At 51.5% G+C, this 26,258-nt stretch overlaps 1 protein-coding gene across 2 annotated transcripts; it reads right to left on the reverse strand.

The window, feature by feature from the left end:
* Nucleotides 1-1,340: 1,340 nt before the first annotated feature.
* Cacnb3 (calcium voltage-gated channel auxiliary subunit beta 3) lies at nt 1,341-15,080 on the reverse strand. 2 transcript variants are annotated; one of them, XM_042677744.1, is made up of 13 exons: nt 14,964-15,080; nt 7,914-8,036; nt 7,581-7,703; nt 7,036-7,151; nt 6,644-6,708; nt 6,417-6,436; nt 6,128-6,208; nt 5,943-6,001; nt 5,700-5,809; nt 5,041-5,192; nt 4,715-4,810; nt 4,452-4,604; nt 1,341-2,642 (listed from the first exon to the last, which is right to left on the reverse strand). In XM_042677744.1, the coding sequence occupies exons 1-13, from the start codon at nt 15,003-15,005 to the stop codon at nt 2,328-2,330; spliced, it is 1,455 nt and encodes a 484-aa protein (XP_042533678.1). In that variant the 5' UTR covers nt 15,006-15,080; the 3' UTR covers nt 1,341-2,327. The 2 variants fall into 2 exon arrangements, with proteins under 2 accessions (XP_042533678.1, XP_042533676.1); XM_042677742.1 differs by lacking the exon at nt 14,964-15,080 and adding an exon at nt 12,030-12,115.
* Nucleotides 15,081-26,258: the final 11,178 nt, after the last annotated feature.

Consider the following 26,258-nt stretch of genomic DNA (forward strand, 5'->3'; position numbering starts at 1 on the left):
AAAGCATGGCAACAGAATTGTAATTTCTCCCCTGTTCTCACCTCATGTAATTTATGGCTCTGGCCTGGATACCTAGGAAAGCTTTGTATAGAATAAGAAAGGGACCAGATGCTGGTGGCTCATGACTGTAATCCTAGCTACTCAGGAAGCTGAGATCTGAGGATCTCAGTTCCTAGCCAGCCTGGGCAATTAAACTATGAGACTATTAATCAGCAAAAAGAGAACTAAAGTGTGGTGGTAGAGCACCAGCTTGTTCTTGCCAAGTGAGAGCAAGAGGGCCTGAGTTCAAGCCCCATTATTGGTACACACACACACACACACAGGATAGGAAAGGACAGCAGATGTGAATTTGGGCAGCTGAGTTCAAGTGAGAGCAAGAGGGCCTGAGTTCAAGCCCCATTATTGGTACACACACACACACACACACACACACACACACACAGGATAGGAAAGGACAGCAGATGTGAATTTGGGCAGCTGAGTTCAAGTGAGAGCAAGAGGGCCTGAGTTCAAGCCCCATTATTGGTACACACACGCACACACACACACACACACAGGATAGGAAAGGACAGCAGATGTGAATTTGGGCAGTTGAGTCACAGAACTCTTACCCTGTCACCCATGTGCCTGACACCTGGTCTCAGTACTTCTGTTGGCTCCCCAAATGTTGAGTTATTGCTGGGAAGGGATGATGAGCAGAGCCCAGCTGAGTTATGTTGTAATGAGAGGATCACAGACCCTGGTTCTACCCCCAACACACACCCCTCCTAACTTTCATGGTCAGAGCTAGGCAAGAATGTCATTCAGTATTGTAAGCACCTTGAAAGCACCTTAAAGCTGAAGACGGACGATGGAAAACAGACTAAGCTGCTTTCTCACCAATGAGAACAAGTGTCTTCTATGCTGCCAAATTTCTCCTGACACCAGGGCAAGAAGGAGCTAAGCTGCCGGGCGCTGGTGGCTCACGCCTGTAATCCTAGCTACTCAGGAGGCTGAGATCTGAGGATCGCGGTTCAAAGCCAGCCTGGGCAGGAGAGACCGTGAGACTCCTATCTCCAATAAAACCACCAGAAAACCAGAAGTGGTGCTGTAGCTCAAGTGGTAGAGCGCTCACCTTGAGCTGAAGAGCTGAGGGACAGCGCCCAGGCCCAGAGTTCAAGCCCCACGGCCGACAAAAATAAAAAAGGAGCTAAGCTGTCTAGAAGTATAGTGACTCTCATGGCTTTGCCCTTTTCCCTTTCCCACTCCATGTGTCATTGGAGAGGGGCCAAAATACTTTGCCTCTACCAGATTTAGAACACATAGAAAGGCAGTGGTTAACATACAACAGACACGTGAAGGACTGTGCATGGTGTTTTATTGGTGATGTCAGTGAAGTTGGGGCAGGGTCTTGTGGAACATGCTCTGTAGGTCACACACTAGAGCCATATGGCAGGGTAACCAGGTAGGGCCTCTGGGTTGCCCATTGTGTCCTATGTCTCCCCATCTAACCCTAACTTAACAAGCAGCAATATGAGTCAGGGAATAGTCTTAAACTTATCATCCAGGAGGCATGAAAGGAAAGAACAGAAATGACAGGATGCAAGGACAGAAGGATGAGAAAGGCAAGGAGGCCCCTAGGCTGTTCCTTCTTCCCCTAAACCCGTCTAGGTTGGCTTCGATCTGCCTTTTGGTTTGACCATGCTCCAGGTCCCTCAACCTGTCAGATGCTAATCTTCCTGGTGGGGTAAAGATGCCCTTTCCTCTTGAGAGATGCTGCTGTGAGGTCTTTGGCCCAATCTCACCTGCCTGCTGCTCTGGTCTTAGATGTGGATTTCTGTCTAGAAATGCCACCAGGTTGGGCTCTGATTATCTCGTTTCTGATGTGTGGCAGTGAGGTGAATTGAGGCCTGTGTAACCCGAGTTCCTTTGACTGTTAGGACTTGGGCCTGCTCAGGAACCTTAATTCTTTGGGCCATGCTGCCCATACCCCCATCCTCTGTTATTCCGAGGGGACATCCCTTCCCTGAGTCTGGCAGGAAGGCCCCCTGCTCGAGGGATCTTGGCCTGAAGGATTTGCCCAATGGGGCAACTTCTTGTGCAGGAGGCAAGGAAGGTGCAGAACACAGCTGGAATGGGAGTCTATGGGGTCACTGTGCCCAGGAGGTGAGGGGCCCCGTTTCTCCCAGAACCTTTAGACCACAGGCAGCCCTGGAGCTGGGGCTGGGCAGGGGACGGTGGGAGCTGAACCTAGTGGCAGCCTAATGCCAGTCTAACTCCAACCTGCCTGGAGTAGATGCCCCAGCCAGCTGTGCCTATGCCTGCTAGGGTAGGGCAGCATGAGGCTGTCAGTAGCTATCCTTGGGCCAAGGCCGATTGCGTTGCCAGTTCCGGTCATTGTGGTTGTGCTCCGAGTCCTGGGCTAGGAGCCGGTCCTGGGGGTCATGCCCATTAGTACTGGGTAACCCCGAGGTGTGTTGGCGGTGAGGCTGGTACAGGTCTCGGTAGGCATCTGCATAGTCCTCTTCTAGGTGGCGGGAGCTACGCTGTGAAGATCCCGTCCAGGCCTGGCGGGAGCTCTCGCTGGCCTCATCGGAGGGCATCAAGCTGTCCCGTTCCAGGGGTGAGTGCTCTTCGCCTCGCTCCCCCAGCAGCTGCTGGCTCTGGATACCACAAAACAGAGCTAAGTGGAGTAGCACACACCCGGTCTTTGTATCCCTCCCACTTATAGTAGGGTGGAGATTCTTCCATCTTCACTCAGTTCTGACACAGGAATTAGTGCAAGGAATTAGTGCATGCTAGGCATTCTTCCAGGTCAGATATAGAAAACCAGAGGTCTTTTTGTTGTTGTTGTGATTGTGTCAGTACAGTACTTGGGCTTGAATTCAGGGCCTGCGCACAGTTCCTTAGCTTTTTTTGCTCAAGAATGGTGCTCTACCACTTGAGCCACAGCTTCACTTCTGGCCTTTTTTTGGTTAATTAGAAATAAAAGTCTCATGGACTTTTCTGCCCAAGCTGACTTTGAACAATGATCTTCAGATCTCAGTCTCCTGAGTAGCTAGGATTACAAGTGTGGGCCACTGGCTTTCTACCTTTTTGGTTTTTGTTTTTTTTTGGTCAGTTGTGGGGCTTGAACTCTGGGCCTGGGTGCTGTCCCTCAGCTCTTCAGCTCAAGGCTAGCGCTCTACCACTAGCGTTCTACCACTTGCGTTACAGCGCCACTTCCGAAAACAAGTTTTTAACACTGCAAATTCAGGCTCTACCTGAGAAGAATTTGCAGGCAATGTTTCTCTTGACCTTTAGAAAACCAATCTCTTGATTACCCATCTCACTAATTTACTGTCTTTCCCACCAGAAATTTTCATGTGCACTGGATTGGTAATGCAGAGCTGGAGTAGTACTAAAAATTAGCTCAGCAACTGAACATTGATGAAAATGAACTAAACAACTCAAAGGCAGTGATGGGAGAGAGGGAATGAGAGGGAAAGAGGGAACAGCTTACACTAAGCAAAGGAAAGAAATGTAAATATTACCTGATGTGAAAGAAATAGTTGTATTGTCAAAGCTCATAGAATTCACAACCTATACAGACCACGATAATGACAATTTGCCTTGTGAAGGTTAAAATGGGTTTGTGACTTTAAGTATCACTATTCCACAATACTGTGAAATATGTGAAATTTATGTAATCACCTAATCTCAATAAAAAATTATTTAAAAAAAGTCCAAGCTGGGCGCCCGTGGCTCACGCCTGTAATCCTAGCTACTCAGGAGGCTGAGATCTGAGGATCACTGTTCAAAGCCAGCCTGGGGAAGGAAACTCGTGAGACTCTTTATCTCCAATAAACCACTAGAAAACTAGAAGTGGCGCTGTGGCTCAAGCGGTAGAGCGCTCACCTTGAGCTGAAGAGTGCAGGGACGGTGCCCAAGCCCAGAGTTCAAGCCCCAAGATGGACCTCCCTCCCTCCCCCCCCCAAAAGAAAAGTCCAAATAAAAGGAAATGTAAATGTTGAGGTCTCACTCATTAAGGGAGTGCGTCATACTGAGGAAAGGAAACTTCCCTACCTGCTCTCCCCCATTCACAGGATAAAATCCAAAAACAGGAAGAATGAAAGTATAAAATGCTTATGTTAAAAAAAAAAGTTGGGGCTGAGAAGGTGGCTCAGTGGTAGAGCGCTTGGCCTTGCATGCATGAGGCCCTGGGTTCGATTCCCCAGCACCACATAAGCAAAAAGAAAAAAAGCCGGAAGTGGCGCTGTGGTTCAAGTGGCAGAGCGCTAGCCTTGAGCTGAAGAGCTGAGGGACAGCACCCAGGCCCAGAGTTCAGGCCCCACGACCGGATCCAAAAAAAAAAAAAATTCAGCAATTTCTTGGCCTTCTGAACTACAGGCCAAAGATGATACTATAGGCAGGGTGGAGCATGTGCTTTGGCTGGCTTAGCTTGCCTGTCTATGCCCAATGGAAATAGTTACCTGAAGTCCTGGGATGGCACTCGGAGGACCCAGAAGTCCAGGGCCAGGAGGGGCTGGGTGGTGGGTGGCCCTCCAGTAAACCTCTAGGTACTCAGCCAAGTGTTCACAGGCGTCTTCCAGTTGGTTCTCATCCAGAATCACATCAAATGACTCCTGAGGAGGGAGAGGGGAAATGGGGTTTCATTTCAGTAGTAGCCCCTACCCATCTCTACCTCTCCTGTGCTCTAGAACTGGGTAGAGGAGCAGCTGGCCCAGACACTTACCGGTGGGCACTGAACCAGCTTATCATATGCCATCATTTGGACAGTCAGGTGCTTCATCTGTGACTTCCCCCGGGAACGGATGAGCCGCTGGAGTACCTGAGGTGGGAGGGCAGAGCTAGGCCTGGATTCTTGGGGCACCAGGCAGAACTTGGCCTGGAAAGAACTGGGTATGTCTTTTATTGGTGATACAGAATCAGTAGCCGGTGAGGATGACTCAGAATGGTGTTCAGGATGCAGCAGGAAAAAGGAACTTAGGCACCCCAGGCAGGGCCCAAGCAGATTTAAGGCAGCTCTGTGACCCTCCCCCTTCATGCCCACTGCCTTACCTTAGGTGAGGATACTTTGACAAAGACAATGATTGGGGCCAATGAGGTCTTGGCCAGCTGTGCTGGGTGGTTGATCGTGTCAGCATCCAACACCACTAGCTGTAAGGATTTGGCCAGCTCGAATATGCGCTCAATCTCACTCTGAACTTCAGCTAAGAAGGGAAAGAAACACTGCTTCACCATGGGCCTCATTCCCTATTTTACCCCTTTTTTTTTGGGGGGGGAGTACTGGTCCTGGGGCTTGAACTCAGAGCTTGGGCATTGTTCCAGAGCTTTTTTGCTCAACACTAGTGTACTACCAGCTGAGCCACAACTCCACTTCTGGCTTTTCTTAATGCTTAATTAGAGATAAGAGTCTCACAGATATTTCCTGCCCGGGCTGGCTTCAAACCAAGATCCTCACATCTCAGCCTCCTGAATAGCTAGGATTATAGGTGTGAGTCACTGGCACTCAGCACCCTTAGTGTTTTGAGGGCTCCCACATGGTAGTTGGAAAGGACATGGAGGCAGGCAGAGGACTGGGGAATTGAAGTGGTAGGGAGGAGGTTCTAGAGGCAGGACAGGAGATGGACAGAGAGAAAAGGAGCTAGAGAAAGAGGAAAAGGCTGCTTCTCACTACCATCATGTGAGCAGAGAGGCAGGAGATAGGTGATCCTCACCAATGCTGGAGCGGGCAGAGGAGCGCTCAATGATGGTCCTCTTGCCAGGATTGTTGAGCACAGATCGCTTTGCCAAGGAGAGGTCAGCTGTGACACGGGTGATGGAGATCCTGAGGGTGGGGTTGGAGAACCACAGCTGGCTTTTAACCGAAAGCTTCAGCCTTCCTTATTCAGCAATCTAAGACTTGCTGTGCAGATGGGGAAGAAGGCAATTATCTCCTAGGCCAGGCCAGGCCAGCTTACCTGCCATCAAACCTATGTTTGAGGAAGTCAAAGAGAGCCTTCTGCATCATGTCTGTGACCTGGGAAAGAAGCATAGCATTGACAGAGGGCACTCTTGGAAAGGGGCATCATACCATGGCTGAGTCTGCCACACATACCATGGAGAATATCCACTGTGGGTGACTCTGGGGTTAGAGATCTCTCACCTCATAACCTTTCAGCGAGGGTCCCACCAACACCACAGGCCTCATGGAAGGTACCACATCGTATGGGGGCACATGTTCTGCCTGTAGAATGGACAGGAAATTGGAGACAATTATAGCCCTGGTGCCCACCTAATGCCTGACTGCTATAGGGACAGAGCAGGGAGTTCTAGGCTCCTTCCTCTCTGTTCTGCCCCTCCAACAATGAATTTCTACCCAGAAAATTATCCCCGGAGCCATGAGCTCTCCCCCTCCCTCCCCGTACTCCAGCCAGGTCCCTTCCTTGACTCACCTGCTTTTGCTTCTGCTTGGCTTTTTGGAAAAGGAAATAAAAGATTAAAGTGGGTGAAGGGAAAAGGCCCTAGGTGCATGGTTGTCCCTCCCCCAGGGGAGATACTGGGCTCTCCAGGCTCTTTTTATCCTTCCACCAGCCCCTTCCCACACAGCTCACTGGGGAAGACCCCCCTGCCCCTTGTCTAGTACCCATCTACTCAAGAGGACAGGTTTTGGGGAAGCTACCTAGGGATGGAGGAGGGGACCTTCGGTTGCCAATGTCACTCAGACTGGAAGGGTTCCCTGATCTCCTGAGAGAAGAAAGAGACAGAGGGCGGAGGGAGGGAAGGAGGGGAGGGGGAGAAGGGAAAGAAAGGAGAGAATATGAACGTGTGTGTAGATTCTAGGCATGACCTAATAATAATGTGCAAATTTCGGCCTACTTTTGTGAGAGTATGTATGCTATCCATGCATTTGTGCATGTGGACTTGTAGATGTTGTGTGATGGGAAAATGTAGCTAGGTATTTATGGGGTGGGGGGAGAGGGGATGTATATGCATGCATGGCGACTTATGTGTTTTGTGGATCGGCTACATGTGTTCAGCACATGTGTATCGAATCTCAGCCCTGGCTCTTACCTGGCCTTCTGCTCCTGTTTGAGGCGGATGCTCTCCAGACGCTGGGGGCTGGGGATGAAGGCAATATCCCCACCCTCCTTCACTAGCCGCCCGATCCACCAGTCATTGCTGTACTTCTGGGGGTGGGGTGGAGGAGGAAAGGGCAGTGAGAGAAGCCTCTGCCTGGCTCTTCAATGTGAAGGAGCCAGGGAGGCCCTCATGAGATGTGTCTGAAGAACATGGTACAAAGGGTGGTTGGCAGGAGAAGGTGTCAGAGGGAAAGGCAGCCAGGCTTGAGTCATGAGCCATTTGGTTTCACAGTGTGGCATTTCAGCAGTCACAGGGGACCAAAGAGACAGCCACTTTACTTAGACCAGATCAGGTCTCAGGACCTCAGAAGGGTAGATTAGGTCTTGGCCGTGAGGGATGGATAGGTATGAATACAGGTAAGAGTGGATGAGTTGGGGACTTATTTATAGACAGAGACCTGAAGTAACCAGCAGTAAGATTGGGAACAGGAATAGAAAAAGGGTAGAGGCTGCAGAGAGAAGGGGAGCACAAATCACCTCTTTAATGTGCAGAAAATCTTTGGCTTCAAAGTTGACTCCAGAGCCCTGGACTGGGCATTCCTCGTCCAATACACCACAGTAGCTGACATTGGTCCTCACAGCAAATGCCACAGGTTTGTGCTAGAGAATTTGGTCATCAGTGTAGTGAAAGGCACCTCAGAGCACACCCTTTCTGGCTTCAGCACCCCATCAAGGAAGATAAAGGGCCCAGCAGGGAAGGGTGTCAGCCAGAGCCTCTGTCAAACACACTCTCCTACACCTGATACATTGTGCAATTGACTCTAGGGACACAGGACCCTGTACAGGTGTTCACCTGCCCAAAACATATACCTTGGCCCTTTCGAGCTGCTGCTGAGCCTGGCTCTCCACCTCCCGCCGGGCACTCTCCCGGTCCTCCTCCAGGGAGACGTCTGAGTCTAGAGATGGGCGACTGGTGTAGGAGTCAGCTGAACCCTGGGATGAGAGAGTTGTGAGTTATGACCTTTGGGCTCAGGTATAAAGTCATCACTGAGATGATTCTACTCCAGTACCTCATTATACCCAGCTTTTCCCTCACTTAGGAGGTAGTTGGACTCTGATGCTTACTCCTGTCTCCTGAGAAAAGCCCCAGTGCTTCTGAGACTATGAGAGATAGGCACAATCTACATGTGTGAACAGAGAAAGCCTCAACCTCTCCCTCCCCTTCCTCCCCTGCACCATATCTTCTGAGGGAGAGGGAAGTGGGATATATTGGAAATGATCTATTAAAGATGATTCTGAATCCAGACAGTCTGGACATTATCCCTTTAAGATGCCTGGCAGGGATATAGCCAGTCAGCAAATCACTGATCTTGACACATCACTGATTTTTTTTTTCTGGTCGTGGAGCTTGAACTTTGGGCCTGGGCACTGTCTCTGAGCTTTTGTACTCAAAGCCAGTGCTCTACCACTTGAGCCACAATTCCAATTCTGTATTTTTGTGGTTAAGAGTGTCACGAACTTTTCTGCCTGGGCTGGCGTCGAACCACAATCCTCAGCTCTTAGCCTCCTGAATAGCTTGAATTACAAGCATGAGCCATTGGGCGCCTGGCTTTCTGACAAGGTTTTGAAGGCTCCCAGATGATGAGTGCTTGCCCTTGTGGATGAAGACTGAGCCCAGGGCTGCCACTTCTGGAAAATGCCTTCTCTTTATAGTCTCCCCACTACTGAATTTTTTTTTCTCCCACACCTGCTAGGGCAACTGGCCAGCTGTGAGCAACAAATAAGACAGACTGAGAGCAACATAAAGCCATTTCCTTGGGCACAGGTGAGGCTGGGCCCACACCTATCACTTGGCCTACATTTCTCCACCCCTTCTTTGGGTCCAGGGAATATGGGGCCTCAGGGAGGTTGTGCTGGTGCTAGGCAACTCAGCTGAGATGCAAGACCTTAGGGAGGGGAGGGCAGGGCAAGGAGAGTCTCTGAGTCTTGTTCTAAGGAAGGATATGGGGACAGTAAGGTGTATTTGAAGCTTCGCAGAGTTTGTCTTCAGGGTCATGCAGTAGATGACAAAGTGAGTAAGGGCAGGGGGACTTTTGGGGCTGGGAAGGTGGCTCAGTGGTAGAGTGCTTGCCTTGCATGCATGAGGCCCTGAGTTCAATTCCTCAGCACCACATAAGCAGAAAAAGCCAGAAGTGGCTTGTGGCTCAAGTGGTAGAGCGCTTAGCCTTGAGCTGAAGAGCTGAGAGACAGCGCCCAGGCCCAGAGTTCAAGCCCTATGACTGACACACACACACAAAAAAGCTAAAGATCAGGATGTTAGTCTTTCTTCTCATTCTAGGGAGAAAGGAATCTTCCATCTTCTGTCTTAGTTTATCTTCCTTATTTGCAGATACCTGAAGGGATACTTCTTGCAATTCGGGGATGTCAGGAACAGAGAGAAGGGGAGTTCTGGATAAAGGGTTCTGATAAAGTATGTGTAGAAGAGGCTCTAGGATGTTCTCAGGCCGAAAACTATTCCTTCAATTCACTAGCATGACCACCCAAGGTAGTCAAGACCAAATACTCAGTGGAGAATGCAAAATCCTCCTTGTCCTCTGCCCCAACGCAAGATATCTTGTTCAAAAGCCCTGGCCAGCTTAGTGTGAGCACAATCCTGAGGCCAAAACCAAAGACAATGTCTGTAGTAGTCCAAAGGCATGATGAGAGCAGAGGAGGAAAATGGCTCCATTTTACAGCAGAGAGCCTGCTGCTCTCCATCCCTCCTGAGACCAGAGCTGGCAGTAGGACAGCGAAGCTAAGCCCCAGAAAAACAAAAAACAAAAACCTTTGCACAGGGTAAACCACCTTGGTCCCAGGGGTCTAAGGACATAAATGCCATCTCTACCATGGCTGGCTAAGTGGACAGAAGCCAGCAGGTCAGGAGGCAGGAGGCAAGGTAGAAATGGCCGCTTGCGGAGTATACATCAAATACTTCCTAGCTGTGCACTTCCAGAGCAGTGCAGGAGAGGTGTCCAATCTCAGCTGTCCAGGCTCTCAGCTTAATTTGGTCACCTTAATGTCCCTACTTGGGGGAGGGAGTATCTAGGTTAGGTGACCTCCCACCCTAGGAAGGGAATGACAGGCTATCTCCCTAAATATTTAATGAGTTGTGCTTGGAATGGAATCCCCTAGCCAGATTCTCAAGTCCTCAGGGTTCACCCATCTTGATCCTACTCTGATTATTACTCAGGGAGACTAAGTACATGCTGAGGGTCTTACTTTCCCCACCCCTTGCTCTTCCCAAACAGCCAGAGACTCAGGACTTGGGAGCTGCCAGAGTTGGCACAGTGCCCTGGTGGTGCCCCCCTTGCCTGGTGAGTGTGTGGGCAGGCTGCAGCTCCTCTTGCCTGGCACGGGGGAAGAAGAGGAGGGAGATGAGCCGGTGGATTTATTTAGAGCCTGATTTCCCTCCTACTGCTTCAGAGGGGGCCTCAGGGAGAGCAAGGAGCCAGGCAAGAGGAAGGGAAGGGGGAGGGCCATCCAGGAACTAGAGAGGGACCAGGAGGGAGTGAAGGGTCAGCAGAACTGCCCCCAAACGCCAGCCATGTGTCAGTCTTTTCCTTGCAAGGGCTCTTGCCTTTACATCAGGGTGGCAAGAACCTTCTAGGGCCCTGTAGCCCCACAATGAGGTTTGTTCTCAAGCTCACCTTGGCACCCTGGGCTACACCAGCTGTCCCTTCAACTGTCAGAAAGAGGTGTCCACCAGAGCCTTGAAAATCATCTGCTCTAAGCGGAAATGTAATTAGCCCTAGAGGTTCCATGGAAAATTGTGTCCTGAAGAAGCCCCATCCCAGAAAAAACTGACAGCTGCCCGGTCCTCAAGCCAGCAACTCATCCATCCAGGATCTGTTGGTGGTGCAAACCTAACCCAGTGTGCTGTCAGGTCCAGGGAGCGCCACCCTCCTGGACACCTAGCAGCTTCACCCATGCCAAGTAGATGGCCTTTCCTAAGAAGGCCTTTTTTTTGTGGGGGGGGGGGACGTTTAAAGAAAGGTTGTCAGCTTTGAGGGGCTACAAAGCTGCTCCTCACTCTTACCCCATCTTTCCAATCATTCTCCCTGCTTTCTGAGCTCCGGGAATCACTGCCTAATGAGCTGATTTGTCTCAGTGGGTCAGGAGATAAAAGCAGAGGAGAATTAAATATTTATCGGTTGCCTGGTTTTCTGAGCAAAGAGCTTCCTCTCCATCCCCAGGCCCTCGGCTCTTCTGGCCTCACCTCCAAGGCCTTCCATGCTGAGCAGAGACTCAGGAGGCAGGGTGCTCTGAGCAAGGCTCAGCATGGGGGGCTGGGGAAATAAAAACCAGCCTAGGTCAGCTGGCCCACCCATGTGCTGGGAGAGAGAAACTGGGCTAAATGGAGGCTGAGGAGAGAAAGCAATGCTCACAGAGGGATGGCAAAGGGGATTCAGGCAGCTCCTCAAGTTTTATGAGTCCTCTGCCTAAAGAGACTGGTACCCAGACGCTCGATGCTCTACCAGCGTCCTCATTTGTCACTTACTTGAGACACAGGTCTTAAGAGTGTTCCTTTCCCCCCTTCCCTGAGGCGCCCAGGGCTTCTCTAACTGTTGTGTTCAGACCCTATAAACCCAGAATTTGGAACTCCAGACTTGGCTTGTCCCCTCTTGAAAACCTGGGTGCCAAAGGGCCTCCAGACCTTCCTTCCTCTGCCCCTTCTGTCCTGGACTTCGGGGCCACCTGCTCGAGCCTTCCTGGCGCTGCCCCCCTCCGGGCACACACCACATCCACTGGATATATAGATAGATCTGGGGGTACCAGGGAGCCCTTGGCATACAAACCCATCTCCCCACTTTCCGAGCGCCAACCCCCCCATGCGCGCCTTGCCCCAACACCCAAAGTCCTGAATTGGGGGTAGGGTTGAAGGGAGAGGAGGTGTCCCCCCAAACTCCTCCACCCTCCCCCTCCGCTCCCCTCCCCGTGGGCACTCACCGCCTCCGAGTCCTCAAACCCGGGAACGTAGGAGTCGTCATACATGGGGGAGTCCGGGTGTGGGGGTGGGGGGGGTTAAGCGAGCGGCGCCGGTGAGGGGGGGGCGGGAGCGGCCCCCGAGGCAGGGGCGAGGACAGCGGGCCGCGCCCGAGATGCCACCGAAGCCCCGCAGCCCTGCGGGCGGCGGCGGGGAGCGGGAGAGCGCGAACGAGCCAGCGAGCGAGCCGCGGAGACCAGCTGCTCGCAGCTTGGATCACCGCTCCCCCCCCTCCCCACCCCCCCAAACCCAGCCGGTCCCACCCCGAGGCGGCTGAGGAATCTGGCGCCGGCTCCCACAACAATAGTGCCCGCCCACCTGACCCCCACTCCCGGGAAGGCGGGGGTGGCGGGGGCACCGCCGGGGGAAGGGGGGTTGGCGGGAGCCCGGCTGGGTCTGGGGAGGAGGGGGGCGGGCGCCTGGCGAGAGGAAGGTGGGTCCTCCGCCCCCAGCACCTCCGGGGCCCGGGGCGGCCGGGAGGGTGGGTGGAGAGGCTGCGAGCGGGGCGGATCCAGGCAGGGAGGAGGCGGGGCGAGGAGAGATGCGGAGACCCAGACGCCTGCTCGGCAACCCAGGAACTACTCCGCCGGGAAACAAAGGGCTGGCGCGGGGGAGGGGAGGGGGCGCGGGGCTGCGAAGACTGGGGACGGCCGTGGAGGGGGGGTGGTGGCGGCGGGAGGAGGGGACGCGGGATCTCCGATCTCCCGATGGGAGACAGGAGAGGATGCGGGTGATGGGGAAAGCCGGCAGGAAAGAAAGGAGGGATCAGATCCTGTCTCCTCGGAGAGACAGGGAAATGGAGAGCCCTTACGGGAGACCGAGGAGGCTGGAGGGGTGGGGGTGGCGGACGCGTGGCAAGGGGCCCCAGGTGAGATGGCGTGTCTGGACCAGGAGCCCCGGAGACTCCAAACGCAATCCCCTCCCGCCGAGTTTCACGACCCCAAGCAACCCCGGGCCCCCAAACAAACGCCCAGCCCTCTCCATTCCGTGCCTGCAACAAAGGGCGGTGTCGCCCGCCTCTGGAGAAAGGGGGAAGTTTCGGGAAGCAGGGTAAGGCCTCCTCACACCTGTTGCTCGGACAGATTTTTCATCCTAGTTAAGACAGGATAGAGGTTCCCTTCCTCGTTTCCCTGCCAAGGACTGTGCCAGACATTGCCAAGGCATCCGTGGGAACTGGGGGGAGGGGTGGTGGTAGTAAGGGGCTGTTTGAGGTGAGCATCAGGAAGACAGGAGGGAAACCCCAGGATGGAGGTTGGGGGAAGGATCGGGGCACAGCAGGGCTGGGGGGGGGGGGGAGGTCAAGTCTGAAAGGGCAGGGGTGGGGTGGACCGTATCATTTTGTCTGCCACTCAAAGGACTACTGACAGTTGACAGGCTAGAACAGTCAATCTGGAAGAGTCTTAAAAGATCTATCCATTTGAGCTCCCTCTTTTTTTTTTTTCACCTGCTGAGCATAATTTTCCCTTTGAATTCTGACCATCCACTTGGACACCCCAAAGAGGAGGCTGTTGTAAGAGACACGGATTGCACTTAAAGTATGCTCTCTGGTCTGTGCTCTGGTCCCTGAGCCCAGTCACATTCCCATTCCCAAGATCTCACACCTAAGAAGGGAAGTTCAGGAATCTGGTCATCCTTTATCTTCCTGGCCTAGAGGGAAATCAGCCACTATTTGAAAGGATTTGATGAGCTGTATGGTAGCAGGAACAGCTGGCCTCTCACCTGGGTCTCCTTGAGTTCCCTTGGCTGGAAAAAGAGAAGAATCCTCATCTCAAGACTGTCCCTATAGACTGCCTTTTCCTGCTGTAATTGGCAGACACATTTTGTCAGTCCCTGTGGCTGAGGGCAACATGATAGGAGGACTCAGCTTTCACAGTTCCTTGAATCCTACAGGTTATAAGCTTACCATTTATACATTAGATTCTTCTATGTTGGAAATTCCTAGACATTGTCTTCTCCATTTCTCAAAAATCATTGTATCTTCCCTTTCCATTTCTGTCTCTTTGAATTGTTTCTCTCCTTCCAGAGAGTGGAAAAGTGAAAGAAGAATACCTTTAAGGTGCTCTTCCCCTGGGAGATGGTTCTAAAGGTTCTATCCTAATCTTGAGTCTCAGGGGGCATTCTCCCCATCCACAGGAAGGTCCTGGGACTGTCCTGGTAACAGGGAATGTGCCCTTGGCAGCCCTCTTTCCTCACACACACACCCCATTGTTTCCATCCGCTATTGGGACAATAGTGCCTAAGTCTGCTTCAGAGGCAATTAGGTGCCATGCCAACCATTTCCCAAGAGAGGATTCAAGTTCCTCATACCTGGGCCCATCCCTTGGGTCCTGCAAGTCCATTGAAGATTCCCTCTCTCCTCCTAACACCTCTGGGTTGCGACCCAATGCCCCTTTCATTTCTCATCTCATCTACACCTGCCTTTCTTAGGTTCTTGTGTCTGCCTAGGTGTGGGAGCAAAACATAAATGGAAAACACTAAAGAGCCAGGTTTGGGAGTCAGAGGTCTTAGGAGTCTCCAGAATACATGTTTTTCTCCCTGAGTGCATCAGGAAGCTGGCAGATTCCAATCCCCCAGCATTGCATGGGGAAACTGAGGCAAAGCTAGGATTTCCGTTAACAGGTGGAAGTCCCTAGCATTCCAGCTGCTAGGCTATCCCTAGGGAACTCAGAGAGGGACACCAGTAAAAGAGGGGGGAGGGAGGGCTTGGCAGCCCTTCTCATCTAGTCCCATTTCTGGGGTTTCAATCCTCCCTTTCCAGTCCCAATACTTGGGAGCTGCCCGCTCCTGCGGACCCCTCCTCTCTTAAAGACTCACCTGCCCATGCTGCAGTCTCTCCCCCTCTTCTTAGCTTGTAGCAGAGCTCTCCCCCCACCCACTGGAGGGGTCCCTGCAGTTACCTCGTTCAGCAGGAAGGTTGCACTGGAGTCAGAAAAAGACATAGACCGGGCTAGCGGCCTCTCCCCCTCTCCCCGGGCCAGGGGCTCCGAGGCGGGAGCAGGACCCGGCCGGCTGCTCTGCACACTGCTCCCGCCTGCACGCCTGGCCTCGCCCCACGCCCGCCCAGCTCCGCCGCCGGCTCCCTTTCCCTCGATCGCGGTTCCTCCCCCTTTCCTCCTCCCTCCCTCTCTCCCTCCTCCCTCCCTCTCCCTTCCTCTCTCGCCACCGCCTCCCTCTGCCACTCACGCTCTGCGGTCGCCTTTCAGTCCAGCCTCTCTCCACTTCCGTCTCTCCTCTCCACCATCCCAGCTCCGCGTTCATCTGGGTGTCTCCCCTTGTCCTTCCATTCCCACCTCTCTCGCCCCTCCCCGTCCCTTCCCTCCCCTCCCTCCTCCCAGGCTTTCTTCACCTGGGCTCCCGAAAGCAAGGAAGGCACTGGATCTCTCTGCCTCGGCTGGTCGCAGGGCAGGAAGCTGGGGTTTCGGCGCGCGGCTCTGCGCTTTTCCGACCCCTGCTTCGCTCACCTAACGCCCAGCCTCCCGCGCCCCAGCCACAAAGCCATCTCCGCGGTCCCGGCGGCGCCTGCGACCCCGATCTCAGCCGGGGAAAGGATCCAAAAGGAAGAACGCTCCAGCTCGGCTCGTTTGTCCAAGCCTCTGGGCTTCGGGGAAGCCTAGACCAGCCATCTCTCCCAGGCCTTAAACCCCGTGGCTCCCAGAGGATCTATTTAGAGACAGCCTAACTGGGATGCACCTCGAGCCCGAGAAGTCGCTAGGTCACCCCTTCTTCCTTGGTCCTAGTTCTGACCCAGAGGTGGGGTGGGGTGGGTGTCTCAGCTTCGAGATGGGGGGTGGGGGGAAGGTCAAAGCCAAGCGCCCCGGGGCACTTCCCGCCCAGCAGCCCCAGGGCTCACAGGCCCGAGGCTATGCACGCCCTCCAGGTGGCGGCACCCGCTCGGGGTCTGGTCTCTGGCCAGCAGGAGGCGCTGCCCTGGAGGGCTCAGCCCCAACTCCGACCCCGCGGGAACCCGGGAAGAAACCCCCTCCCCACCCCCACTTCTCCAAACCCCCTCCCCAGCCCCACTTTTCCATCTCTCCAGAAAGTGCGACTTAGCTTATGGACCCCAGGGAAGGGATCCCCCCCCCCCACCCAGGGCGCGCTCACGGTCCCCCATCTCCTCCCTCCCCTCTCCTCCCGACCCTTCCCGGACCCCAGGCTGTTTCCTACCTCCATCCTGGTCTCTGGGGGAAGCACCTGGTCCAGCCGGCAAGCAGCCCAGCCGGGACTGGGCAGCCGGGAGCACAGAGTGGCAGGACGGCTCCTCGGGTCAGTACCCCCTCCCGCCCCCTCCCGCGGGCACGTCAACCAGGACAAGCCCAAGTTCTGGCGGGGGAAGGGGGGTGCGGGGGTGTAGTCCCAGTCAGCCTTCTCATCCGCCACACTCAGAGCGGACCAACCTCTCATTGGTCGGTCCAAATCTCCCTACACCCAGGCTGGACCTTTTTGTTTTTAATACTCCAGATTGGGGTTGGGGAGGTGGGGAGGAGGACCCTCCCAAACAGACCAGACCTGAGACCGAATGACCGGGCCGCCAACTTTACTAGCGAACGTGCTTCCTTCCCCAGCCCTTCTTTGAAGACACTTTCTCTGGGGGCTCTAGGGGTCCCCTCTTCCCTTTAGTCTTCCCCTTCCCCCCCCCACCCCCCCCCCCCACGCCGAGGATCTCAGAAAACGGCCCCTCTTTGCTCAGCGGCTTCTCCACTGGTTCCCAGTCCAAGGGAGTTAAATTGGAAGATAATCCATTATCAGAGTTATCTCTAACCACCCCCACCCCCACTCCCGCCCCGCAGCAGCTATGCCTTAGGCTGAAATGAACCTACAAAGCCTGGCAGTGGTTCAGACTGCCTATCCAGGGATCCCCTAATGCCCACCCTACCCCACCCCCAAGTTATTCAGCTTCAACCCTTCAGAGGAGATGGGTGTGTGTGTGTGTGTGTGTGTGTGTGTGTGTGTGTGTGTGTGTGTGTGTGTGTATTTTCAGAACGTGCGTGGAGGTTTTCATATTTTGGTCTTGCTTGGGGCCCTAATGGATGGAGCAAAAGCTTTGCCTTTCATTTGGCAGAAAGACCTGGAGGGAGAGAGCCCTCCCTTCTGTCTTCCCCTCCCCTGCTGACCACAGCTAATGGACTAGCTCCTCTGGGCCTTGGGGCAGCTTGAGTTTCCACAGGAGAAGCAGTTGTCCCTGGCTTTCCCCTTCCTTCCTTCCCCCCACCCCCCCCCTCCACTCTCTCTGCCTGAACCTATAGCCTTGAGGATATCTCCATGTCTTTAAGATAGAACTTATCAGTTAGCTCGCCCTGGGCCTGTTAGAGGGGATCTGTGGTGAATGGGGGCGGGGGGGGGGGGGGGGGGGGGGGGGGGGGGGGGGAAGAGTTCCAAACCTTTCTTCTTTCCTTTCTCTCTCATTCTCTCCTCCCTCTTTCTCCCCTCTCTCTTTCCCTCTCTCTCCCTCCCTCTTTCCCTTCCTTCCTTCATTCCTTCCTTCCTTCCTCCCTTCCTCCCTCCCTCTCTCTCCTTCCTTCCTTCCTTCCTTCCTTCCTACTTTCCTTCCTTCCTTCCTCTCCCTCCCTCCCTCCCTTCCTTCTCATTCCATCCCAGCTGCTAGACCACATATCTCTTCTTTGTTATACAGAGAAGATAGGAAGCTTTAGAGCTGGAGCTAGGAGTCCAGCTGCCTCTCCAAGGCCTCTCTGAATGAGATGACCAAAGGATACTTCACTCTTTGGGACTTAGCTAGTTCACATCCCACTTGATGTCCTTCAGGCTATTTTACTCTGGCTCTGATCTCAAAGTCTCTGGGAAGGTTACCCTAAAAGGAACCCCTAGCATGGACACATTCTGGGACCTCTGCTCCAACTTGGCCCATGTGGGGCCCATCCCTAGCCCCTTCCCAGGTAGCCTTCATGCCTTCTCATTGGGTCCAGCTCGCCTTGTTCCCAGACTTTCCTTCCAGACCTCAGGTTCTCAGGATGTTGGGCAGGGTCCCTGTTGGCCCTTCTACCTAGAAGCAGCTATGTACCAGGGGTTTACCCTGCTGATGGAAAGCTGCTAAAACTAGGCACAACTCTGCTTAGTGACTGGCATTTGAAAATCTGTGCACCACCATGTGCATTGCATTGTATTTATTCTACCAGATTGAACAAAAAGTGCCTAATCTTTATCTTTGGAGAAAATTCTGGAGAACTAGCTTCCACAGGGAATCCCCATGGCCAACTCCAGATTTTACTATTGAGGAAGTTCCTCCCACATCCAACCTCAATCTCTTCTGCTACAATCAGTCTTTTCCTGGGTCCGCCTCTGGGCCCATGATGTTATTTGATGCTTTGAGGTGCTTTCAGGCTCCATTCCCTGATGCAGCAATTGCTATAAATATGTTTGAAGAGTTTCTTGCTGACACTGCCCAGAAAGATTGCACCTTCCTTCCTGCAAGCAGGCCTCTGGGGGGCAGAAGGGGGAGAGGAGAAGGAGGGAAGGAGGAAGGGAGAGAGAGAGAGAGAGAGAGAGAGATGATATGACTTCAAGACCCAACTCTTGTCTACTCTGGAGCAGGCAGACAGTGTGATTGTTCTGTGGATTTGGGGTTCCTCCTTTTAGCTGTGAAGGAGAGAAAGGTGAGCTGGCTGAGATGCTTGGCTTCCTTCCTTCCTTCCTTCCTTCCTTCCTTCCTTCCTTCCTTCCTTCCTTCCTTCCTTTCTCTCTCTCTCTCTCTTTCTTTTTTTCTTTCTTTTTTTGCTCAGAGGCAGATAGAATAATACACAGTAGGTACTTGATTTATATTTCCTTTTTTTCTATTTTCTTCTTATATTTCTTTTTGTTGGTCATGGGTCTTGAAATCAGGGCCTGGGCACAGCTTTTTTACTCAAGTCTAGCACTTTACTACTTTAAGCTACAGGTGCACTTCTGTTTTTCTGGTAGTTAATTGGAGATAACAGTCTCAGACTTTCCTGCCCAGGCTGGCTTTGAACCAGATTCTGAGAGCTCAGCCTCCTGAGTATTTAGGACTATAGGTGTAAGCAACTGGTACCCAGTTTGATTTATATTTCATTTAGTGTTAGGTCTCTGTTTTCTGTCTGGCTCCTTGCTGATGATTGTAATTGCACAGGATAGATTGCAGGAGTAATGTGACTGAGGTAGGAGGAGAACTCTCAAGCTGCTCCCAGGGTGAGTGAAAGGTGGAGGGGTAGATGGGGTAGGGTACCCAAGGGATACTCCTCGGATGGCTGGAAATGAAGCTGGCTTGAACTTTATCCCTTTCTCCTCTGGAGGCAAAGCCTGTTCTGGCCAGACTCCTAACACATTAGGATTCAGAATCACGGCACTGTGCAAGGGGTCCATTCCAATTCTCCACCTCTACATGTTTACAAGCTTTGTAAACAGCAGAGGTTAACCAGGGAAGCTGAGGTTGCAGTGGGGGTGCATGATGATCCTAGGAAGAGATATTTGGAATAGTTGACTCAGATTACAGGCCGAAGTAGTAGGGGTTCTATGGGAAAAAAGAGTTTCTAAAATAGGAGCAGCCCAAACATACTGCTGAAACTTGGGACAGGGGACAGTAACCGGTAGCTGGGAGGCTCAGAGATGGGGGGAAAGTACAGCCAGAGGCTATGGAGATGGCCAGCATGGATCACTCTAGCTCACTGCAGTATGTGGATTTCTTGATCTCTCTTTGGAATCTTGATCTCAGCCAGATGGGATTCTTCTGACAAAGATATCAGCATAGAGTTGAGGGCTGGGTATTTGCTATACCAGTCCACCCCCATCCCCACCCCTCGCCTCCCCCCAGCAAGGGTCTGAGCTTGTAGTAGCCACCTCTGGCTCAGAATGAGGCCATGATGCCTGCAGCTCCTGGAGAATGAATTATTGAAGAGGGCATAGAGCTGGCAGCTCACAGCTGCTGCCCCCTGGGCCCAACATTGCCTTTCACTGTTTCACACTGCTTCAACCCCTCTCCCCCAAAGAAAATAAAAAGGGGATATTAAGGAGAAGTAGGAATTAGATAGGGATGGGAGTTTGGGACTTTGGTCTTGGGGAAAAACTGGAGAGGACAGAGTGAGCAAGTAGGGTTAGCCGTGCACTCCCTGCCCCCCTCCCTCCCAGCACACCCATCATAGTTAAAGGGAGCTGGCAGCCACCTTGGAACAAGGCTGGAAGACCCTTGGCTCAAGTGGCTGGAAGTTTGAACTCCCATAAGCCTCTGGGGTAACAGAGCCAGGAGGAGTGTGGGTTCGTCCTTGACTGATCAGAGGTCAGCAAACTAAGGGCAAGGAAGATATTAGGGATTTACTTCTCTGGTCAGAGCTCCTGACTCCCCTAAAAATGAGATCCTGCATGTGTTGTGTGAGGAAAGCAGGATTTGGGTGTGTGAAGGGGGGAGTTCTACTTCTACCACTTAACATTTCTAAGGAAGTTTATTATTTCAGGACCTGGGTGGGCACAATCCCTGAGCTGTTTTGCTCAAGACTAGCGCTCTAGCACTTGAGCCACAGCTCCATTTCCAGTTTTCTGGTGGTTAATTGGAGATAAGAGTCTCACAGGGGCTGGGAAGGTGGCTCAGTGGTAGAGTGCTTGCCTCACATGCATGAAACCTCAGTACTACATAAACAGAAAACGCTGGAAGTGGTGCTCTGGCTCAAGTGGTAGAGTGCTAGCCTTGAGTAAAAAGAAGCTCAGGGACAGGACCCAGAACCAGGGAGGGGGTTTGGGAGAGTGAGGGGGAGGGAAGAGTCTCATGGACTTTCCTTCCCAGGCTGGCTTCAAGCAGCAATCCTCAGATCTCAGCCTCCTGAGTAGCTAGGATTACAGACATGAGCCACTGACACCTAGTGCTCATGACGTTTTTGTTTTCTTTTTTTTTTTGGTACTGAGGATTGGACCCAGAACATTGCACTTGCTAGGTAAGCACTTTGCCACTGAGCAAAGAAATTCCAGAAACTCTTTTTGTAAAAGGGGAAAGAACAATACTCCAAATTCTGTGAGTATTCAGCAGGAACACTTGCATATTGCAAAGTGTAAATTGCTCTACTAAAATGATTACTGGGATGGTAGTAGAAATATCAGAAACCGGAAATAGCACGTAGTGGAAAGATCCCAGCACAGGGACAGTGGAGGGGAGGGGTTAGGCCTGACCTTTTGACTCACCCATCCGCAGACTGACCCATAAAGCCCCTTAATGGCCACAGTTGGTGGATTCAGACCCATATCTTGCAATTCTACCTCCTGGGTTCTTCCCACAAAGGACTGCATTGGTCTACTGGGGCCTTCCATAAGCTCAGCAACTGGGACTCCCTCCCAAAACTCCCCCACAGCTAGATGCCACAGTGATTAGCATTTCATTCCTTTGTATTATGCTTGGCCACACCCCTTTCTCCATCAGAAATAATGCAGTAAGTACATTTCTTAACTTTCCCCAGAGGCAGAATGAATAAGGTTAACAAATATTTGGAATGCAGTTCTTAAAATAATCTTTTGTTACAGAAGCAATGTCTGTGTATTAAAAAAAAAAAAAAAAAGAGGTAGAAAATACAGGCTGGCAGTAACACGAATCAACCATATTGCCACCAGTCAGAAATTACCACTACTACACTTGTGGTAGAATTTGTCTGGGTTCTTTTTCTTTTTATTTACTGGGGATTTTTTTTTTTTTTTTTTTTCAGTCCTGGAGACTGAACCTAAGGCTTTTAGCATGCTACCTCTTTGGATTTGTGTGTGTGTGTGTGTGTGTGTGTGTGTGTGTGTGTGTGTGTGTGTGTGTGTGTGTGTGTGTGTGTGTGTGTGTGTGTGTGTGTGTGTGTGTGTGTTGGTCCTGGAGCTTAAACTCAGGACCTGAGCACTGTCTCTGAGCTTTCTTGCGTAAGGCAAGTGCTCTGCCACTTGAGTCAGTTCTCCACTGGCTTTTTGGTGGTTAATTAGAGAAGAGTCTCATGGACTTTCCCGCCTGTACTGGCAGATCGTTAGATCTCACCCTCCTGAGTAGCTAGGATTACAGGCGTGAATCACTGGTGCCTGGCTGGCTTTTTTATTTTTTTTTCTTAAGAAAAAATATGTGTTGTGGCTCATATCTATCATATCACTGAGACCCCATCTCAACAGAACAAGTCACTAGCAGCCTGCATCTCCCATTCTTGCTATACCAGAGGCCACTGGTAGGGAAATCCATCTGATGCCAGCCCTTAGTGGGGTGAGGAACTGGAGATCCTACTTGAAAAGTAAAGAAGGCCTGGAGCGTAGCTCATGTGGCACCAGCCTAGCAAGTGCCAACTCCTGAATTTGAACTCAGTATTACTTAGGGGAAGGGAAAAAGATGAAAAAAGCACAAAGTGAAATAATACCCACAAATGTTCACAACTTGATGAACTATTTTAAGATAGATAGATAGATAGATATAGATCTAGATATATCTACAACCAAGCAATCATATTCAAATCAATATCTAAGACTAAGACATAGGGCTCAGGTGGCAGAATGGTATATGAAAGGCCTTGTGTTCAATCTCTAGCACTGAAAAAAGAAATGTAAGATCTAAATCATTATCATCACTCTAGAAGTTTTCTTTGTGTCCTTCCTATGGGTAAAGCTATTCAGGTTTTTTTTTTTTTGGATCCAGTTGTGGGGCCTGAACTCTGGGCCTAGGTGCTGTCCCTCAGCTCTTCAGCCCAAGGCTAGCACTCTATCACTTGAGCCACAGTGCCACTTCCGGCTTTTTTTCTTTTTGCTTATGTGGTGCTGAGGAATCGAACCCAGGGCCTCATGCATGCAAGGCAAGCGCTTTACCACTGAGCTACCTTCCCAGCCCCAACTATTCAGACTTTTATCATGAGCAATTATATTATATTTCTATTCTTAGCAGGGCACTGGCAGCTCATGCTTGTAATTCTAGCTACTCTAGTTGCCGAGAGAGGAAGGATTGAGGTTCAAAGCCAGCCTGGGCAGAAAAGATCTCAAGACTCCATCTCCAAAAATAACTGGTAAGCTGAATGCTGGTGGCTCCTAAATATCACTATTTAGGAGGCTGAAATTTGAGGACTGAGGTTTGAAGCCAGCTGAGGCAAGAAAGTCTGTGACACTCCTATCTCCAATTATCTCTTGAGCTGTGGCTCAAGTGGTAGAGCACTAGGCTTGAGCACTTGAGTTCAAGCACCAGGACTGGCATGAAGAAAAATAAAAAACGCAAAAAATAGCGAAGGGCTGGCGTTATAGAGCACCAGCAGAGGAAGCTTAAAGTGGTCAGTTCATTTTGGCCACACCTACAGACTCCATTTCTTCAGAGAGAGAGAGAGACAGAGAGACAGAGAGACAGAGACAGAGAGAGTGTGCACGTGCACGCACGCCAGTCCTGGGGCTTAATCTCAGGACCTGAGCACTGTTCCTAACTAATTTTTACCTCCAGGCTAGTGTTCTTCCATTTGAGCCACAGTTCCATTCCTAGCCACCACCTCCCCTTCCCCCTCCCCCTATCCCTCCCCCCCCCCCTCCTCCTCCTCTTCTTTTCTTTTTGTAGTTAATTGGACATAAGAATCTTTTTTTAGGTTTTTTTTTTTTTTTTGGTCCGGTCGTGGGGCCTGAACTCTGGGCCTGGGCGCTGTCCCTCAGATCTTCAGCTCAAGGCTAGCGCTCTACCACTTGAGCCACAGCGCCACTTCCAGCTTTTTTCTTTTTGCTTATGTGGTGCTGAGGAATCGAACCCAGGGCCTCATGCATGCAAGGCAAGCACTCTACCACTGAGCCACCTTCCCAGCCCTGGACATAAGAATCTAATGGACATTCTTGCTGGGCTGGCTTCTAATTCTGATTCTCAGACTCAGCCTCCTGAGTAGTTAGGATGACCGGGTATGAGCCCTTCCATTTCATTAACTTTGTTGGTGGTGGTAGTGGTTGTAGGGCTTGAACTCAGGGACTTTTTTGCTCAAGACTAGTGCTCTACCACTTTGAGCCACAGCTCCACATCTACTTTTCTGGTGTGGTTAATTGGAGATAAGAGTCTCATAGACTTCAGAGACAGCTGCCCAGATGGCTTTGAACTGTGATCCTCAGATCTCAGCCTCCTGAGTAGCTAGGATTACAGGCATGGACCACAGATTTCCAGTCCTATTTCATTAATTTTATTTTTTTGGGTCCGGTCGTGGGGCCTGAACTCTGGGCTTGGGCGCTGTCCCTCAGCTCTTCAGCTCAAGGCTAGCGCTCTACCACTTGAGCCACAGTGCCACTTCCGGCTTTTTTTCTTTTTGCGTACGTGGTGCTGGGGGATCGAACCCAGGGCCTCATGCATGCAAGACAAGCGCTCTACCACTGAGCCACCTTCCCAGCCCCCTCATTAATTTTTATAACTAATTTTAGTCAATGCCCAAATATCCCAGTGGGCCCAAAATGTTTTACTGATACATTTCAATCAGTAGCCAATCAAGAATCACACATTGTATACACATTTCGTGGGGTAGAGATCTGTCTTGTGAAACCTTGCCTTCCCTAAATCCTCGCAAGCGGGTTGCTGGATACATTCATTCTTTGACATCCCAGTCTCTTCAGAGGCCTTCTCCCAGTATGTATGGCAGGTTATTTTAGAGAAAGAGCCTAGGAAATATTTAATGGATAGTTGTTGAAAAGGAAGGGGCATTCACATGTCCTTACTTGACCAGTTCTATGCAGCACAGTGGACAGTAAGTAAAGGATATGTGCAGAGGAGGGGAGAACAGGAAGCTGCTAGAGCAACAGGTGAAGGGTGAGGAAGCTAATGGCTTTTGCAATAAGGTTCCCTTCTCCTTAGAGCATAGTCCTCTTCCCTCCATCTTTCTTTAGTAACAGCTACGTGAACAAGGGCCAGGTGGCTCATGCTACTCAGGAGGCTGAGATCTGAGTATCCCATTTGGAAGCTGACCAGGGCAGGAAAGTGAGACTCATATCTCCAAACAAGAAGCTAAAAGCTGGCAGTGGATCTGTGACAAAAGTGGTACAGCTTAGCCTTGGACAAAAAAATCTAAGGGAGGGCTGGGAAGGTGGCTCAGTGGTAGAGTGCTTGCCTTGCATGCAGGAGGCCCTGGGTTCAATTCCTCAGCACCACATAAGCAAAAAATAAAAAAGCCGGAAGTGGCGCTGTGGCTCAAGTGGTAGAGCGCTAGCCTTGAGCTGAAGAGCTGAGGGACAGCGCCCAGGCCCAGAGTTCAGGCCCCACAACCGAACCCCCTCCCCCCTAAAAAAATCGAAGGGATAGTGCCCAGACTGGTAGTTCAAGCCTCAGTACCAGCATAAAAACAAAACAAAACAGCTAAGTGAGGTGCATATCAAACAAGAAGCAAGCCAGAAGTCTGATTAAGGAAGCACATAAACAAACAGTAAAAAAGTAGGAACTCTGGGCTGGGAATGTGGCTTAGTTGTAGAGTGCTTGCCTAGCATGCATGAAGCCTTGGGTTCAATTCCTCAGGAGCGCATAAACAGAAAAAGCCAGAAGCAGTGCTGTGGCTCCAGTGGTAGAGTGCTAGCCTTGAGCAAAAGAAGCCTAGGGGGGCTGGGAAGGTGGCTCAGTGGTAGAGCACTTGCCTTGCATGCTTGAGGCCCTGAGTTCGATTCCCCAGCACCACATAAGCAAAAAGAAAAAAGCCGGAAGTGGCGCTGTGGCTCAGGTGGTAGAGCACTAGCCTTGAGCTGAAGAGCTGAGGGACAGCGCCCAGGCCCAGAGTTCAGGCCCACTACTGGATCCCCCCCCCAAAAAAAAGAAGCTTAGGGACAGTGCCCAGGCCCTGAGTTCAAGCCCCAGAACTGGCACAAAAAAAAAAAAAAAGCAAATTCAGGGGAAATTGAAGTTAAAATTTTCCATCTCTTTGCATGTCTCATCTACCGGATAACTCCTACCAATTCCAAAAGGCTCTTGGTGGTTCTCTTTTATTGCCTCCCAAGCTAGCTTCTAGCCTCTTTGCTGGGACTGGGTATGGGGACACAGTAGGATTTGCAGATGCCATAAGCACCAAAAAGCCTGATGACCATATGCAGTGATAAAAATTTTAACCCTAAAAGTGATCAAGAAAGCTAAAAAAGCCCACTGTTATGGGCCTGTAAGCTACTCAGGATGCTAAGATCTGAGGACTGGAGTTTGAATCCAGTCCAGCAGGAAAGTCTATGAGACTCTTCAATTAACCAGAAAAAAGTAGGAAATGGAGGTATGGCTCAAGGGGCAGTGTGGTAACTGCACAACAAAACTAAAGGAC

Source organism: Dipodomys spectabilis, unplaced genomic scaffold (assembly GCF_019054845.1).
Source record: "Dipodomys spectabilis isolate Male_0828 unplaced genomic scaffold, ASM1905484v1 ptg000039l, whole genome shotgun sequence".
NCBI classification, from domain to species: Eukaryota; Metazoa; Chordata; class Mammalia; order Rodentia; family Heteromyidae; genus Dipodomys; species Dipodomys spectabilis.

Coding starts and splice junctions, on each gene's coding strand:
- Cacnb3 (XM_042677742.1), bottom strand. CDS start 12,074: ATGTATGACGACTCCTACGTTCCCGGGTTTGAGGACTCGGAGGCG. Junction 6,437..6,643: donor GTCCCCTCCTCCATCCCTAG/GTAGCTTCCCCA, acceptor TTTTCCAAAAAG/CCAAGCAGAAGCAAAAGCAG. Junction 6,209..6,416: donor CCAAGCAGAAGCAAAAGCAG/GTGAGTCAAGGA, acceptor TCCATTCTACAG/GCAGAACATGTGCCCCCATA.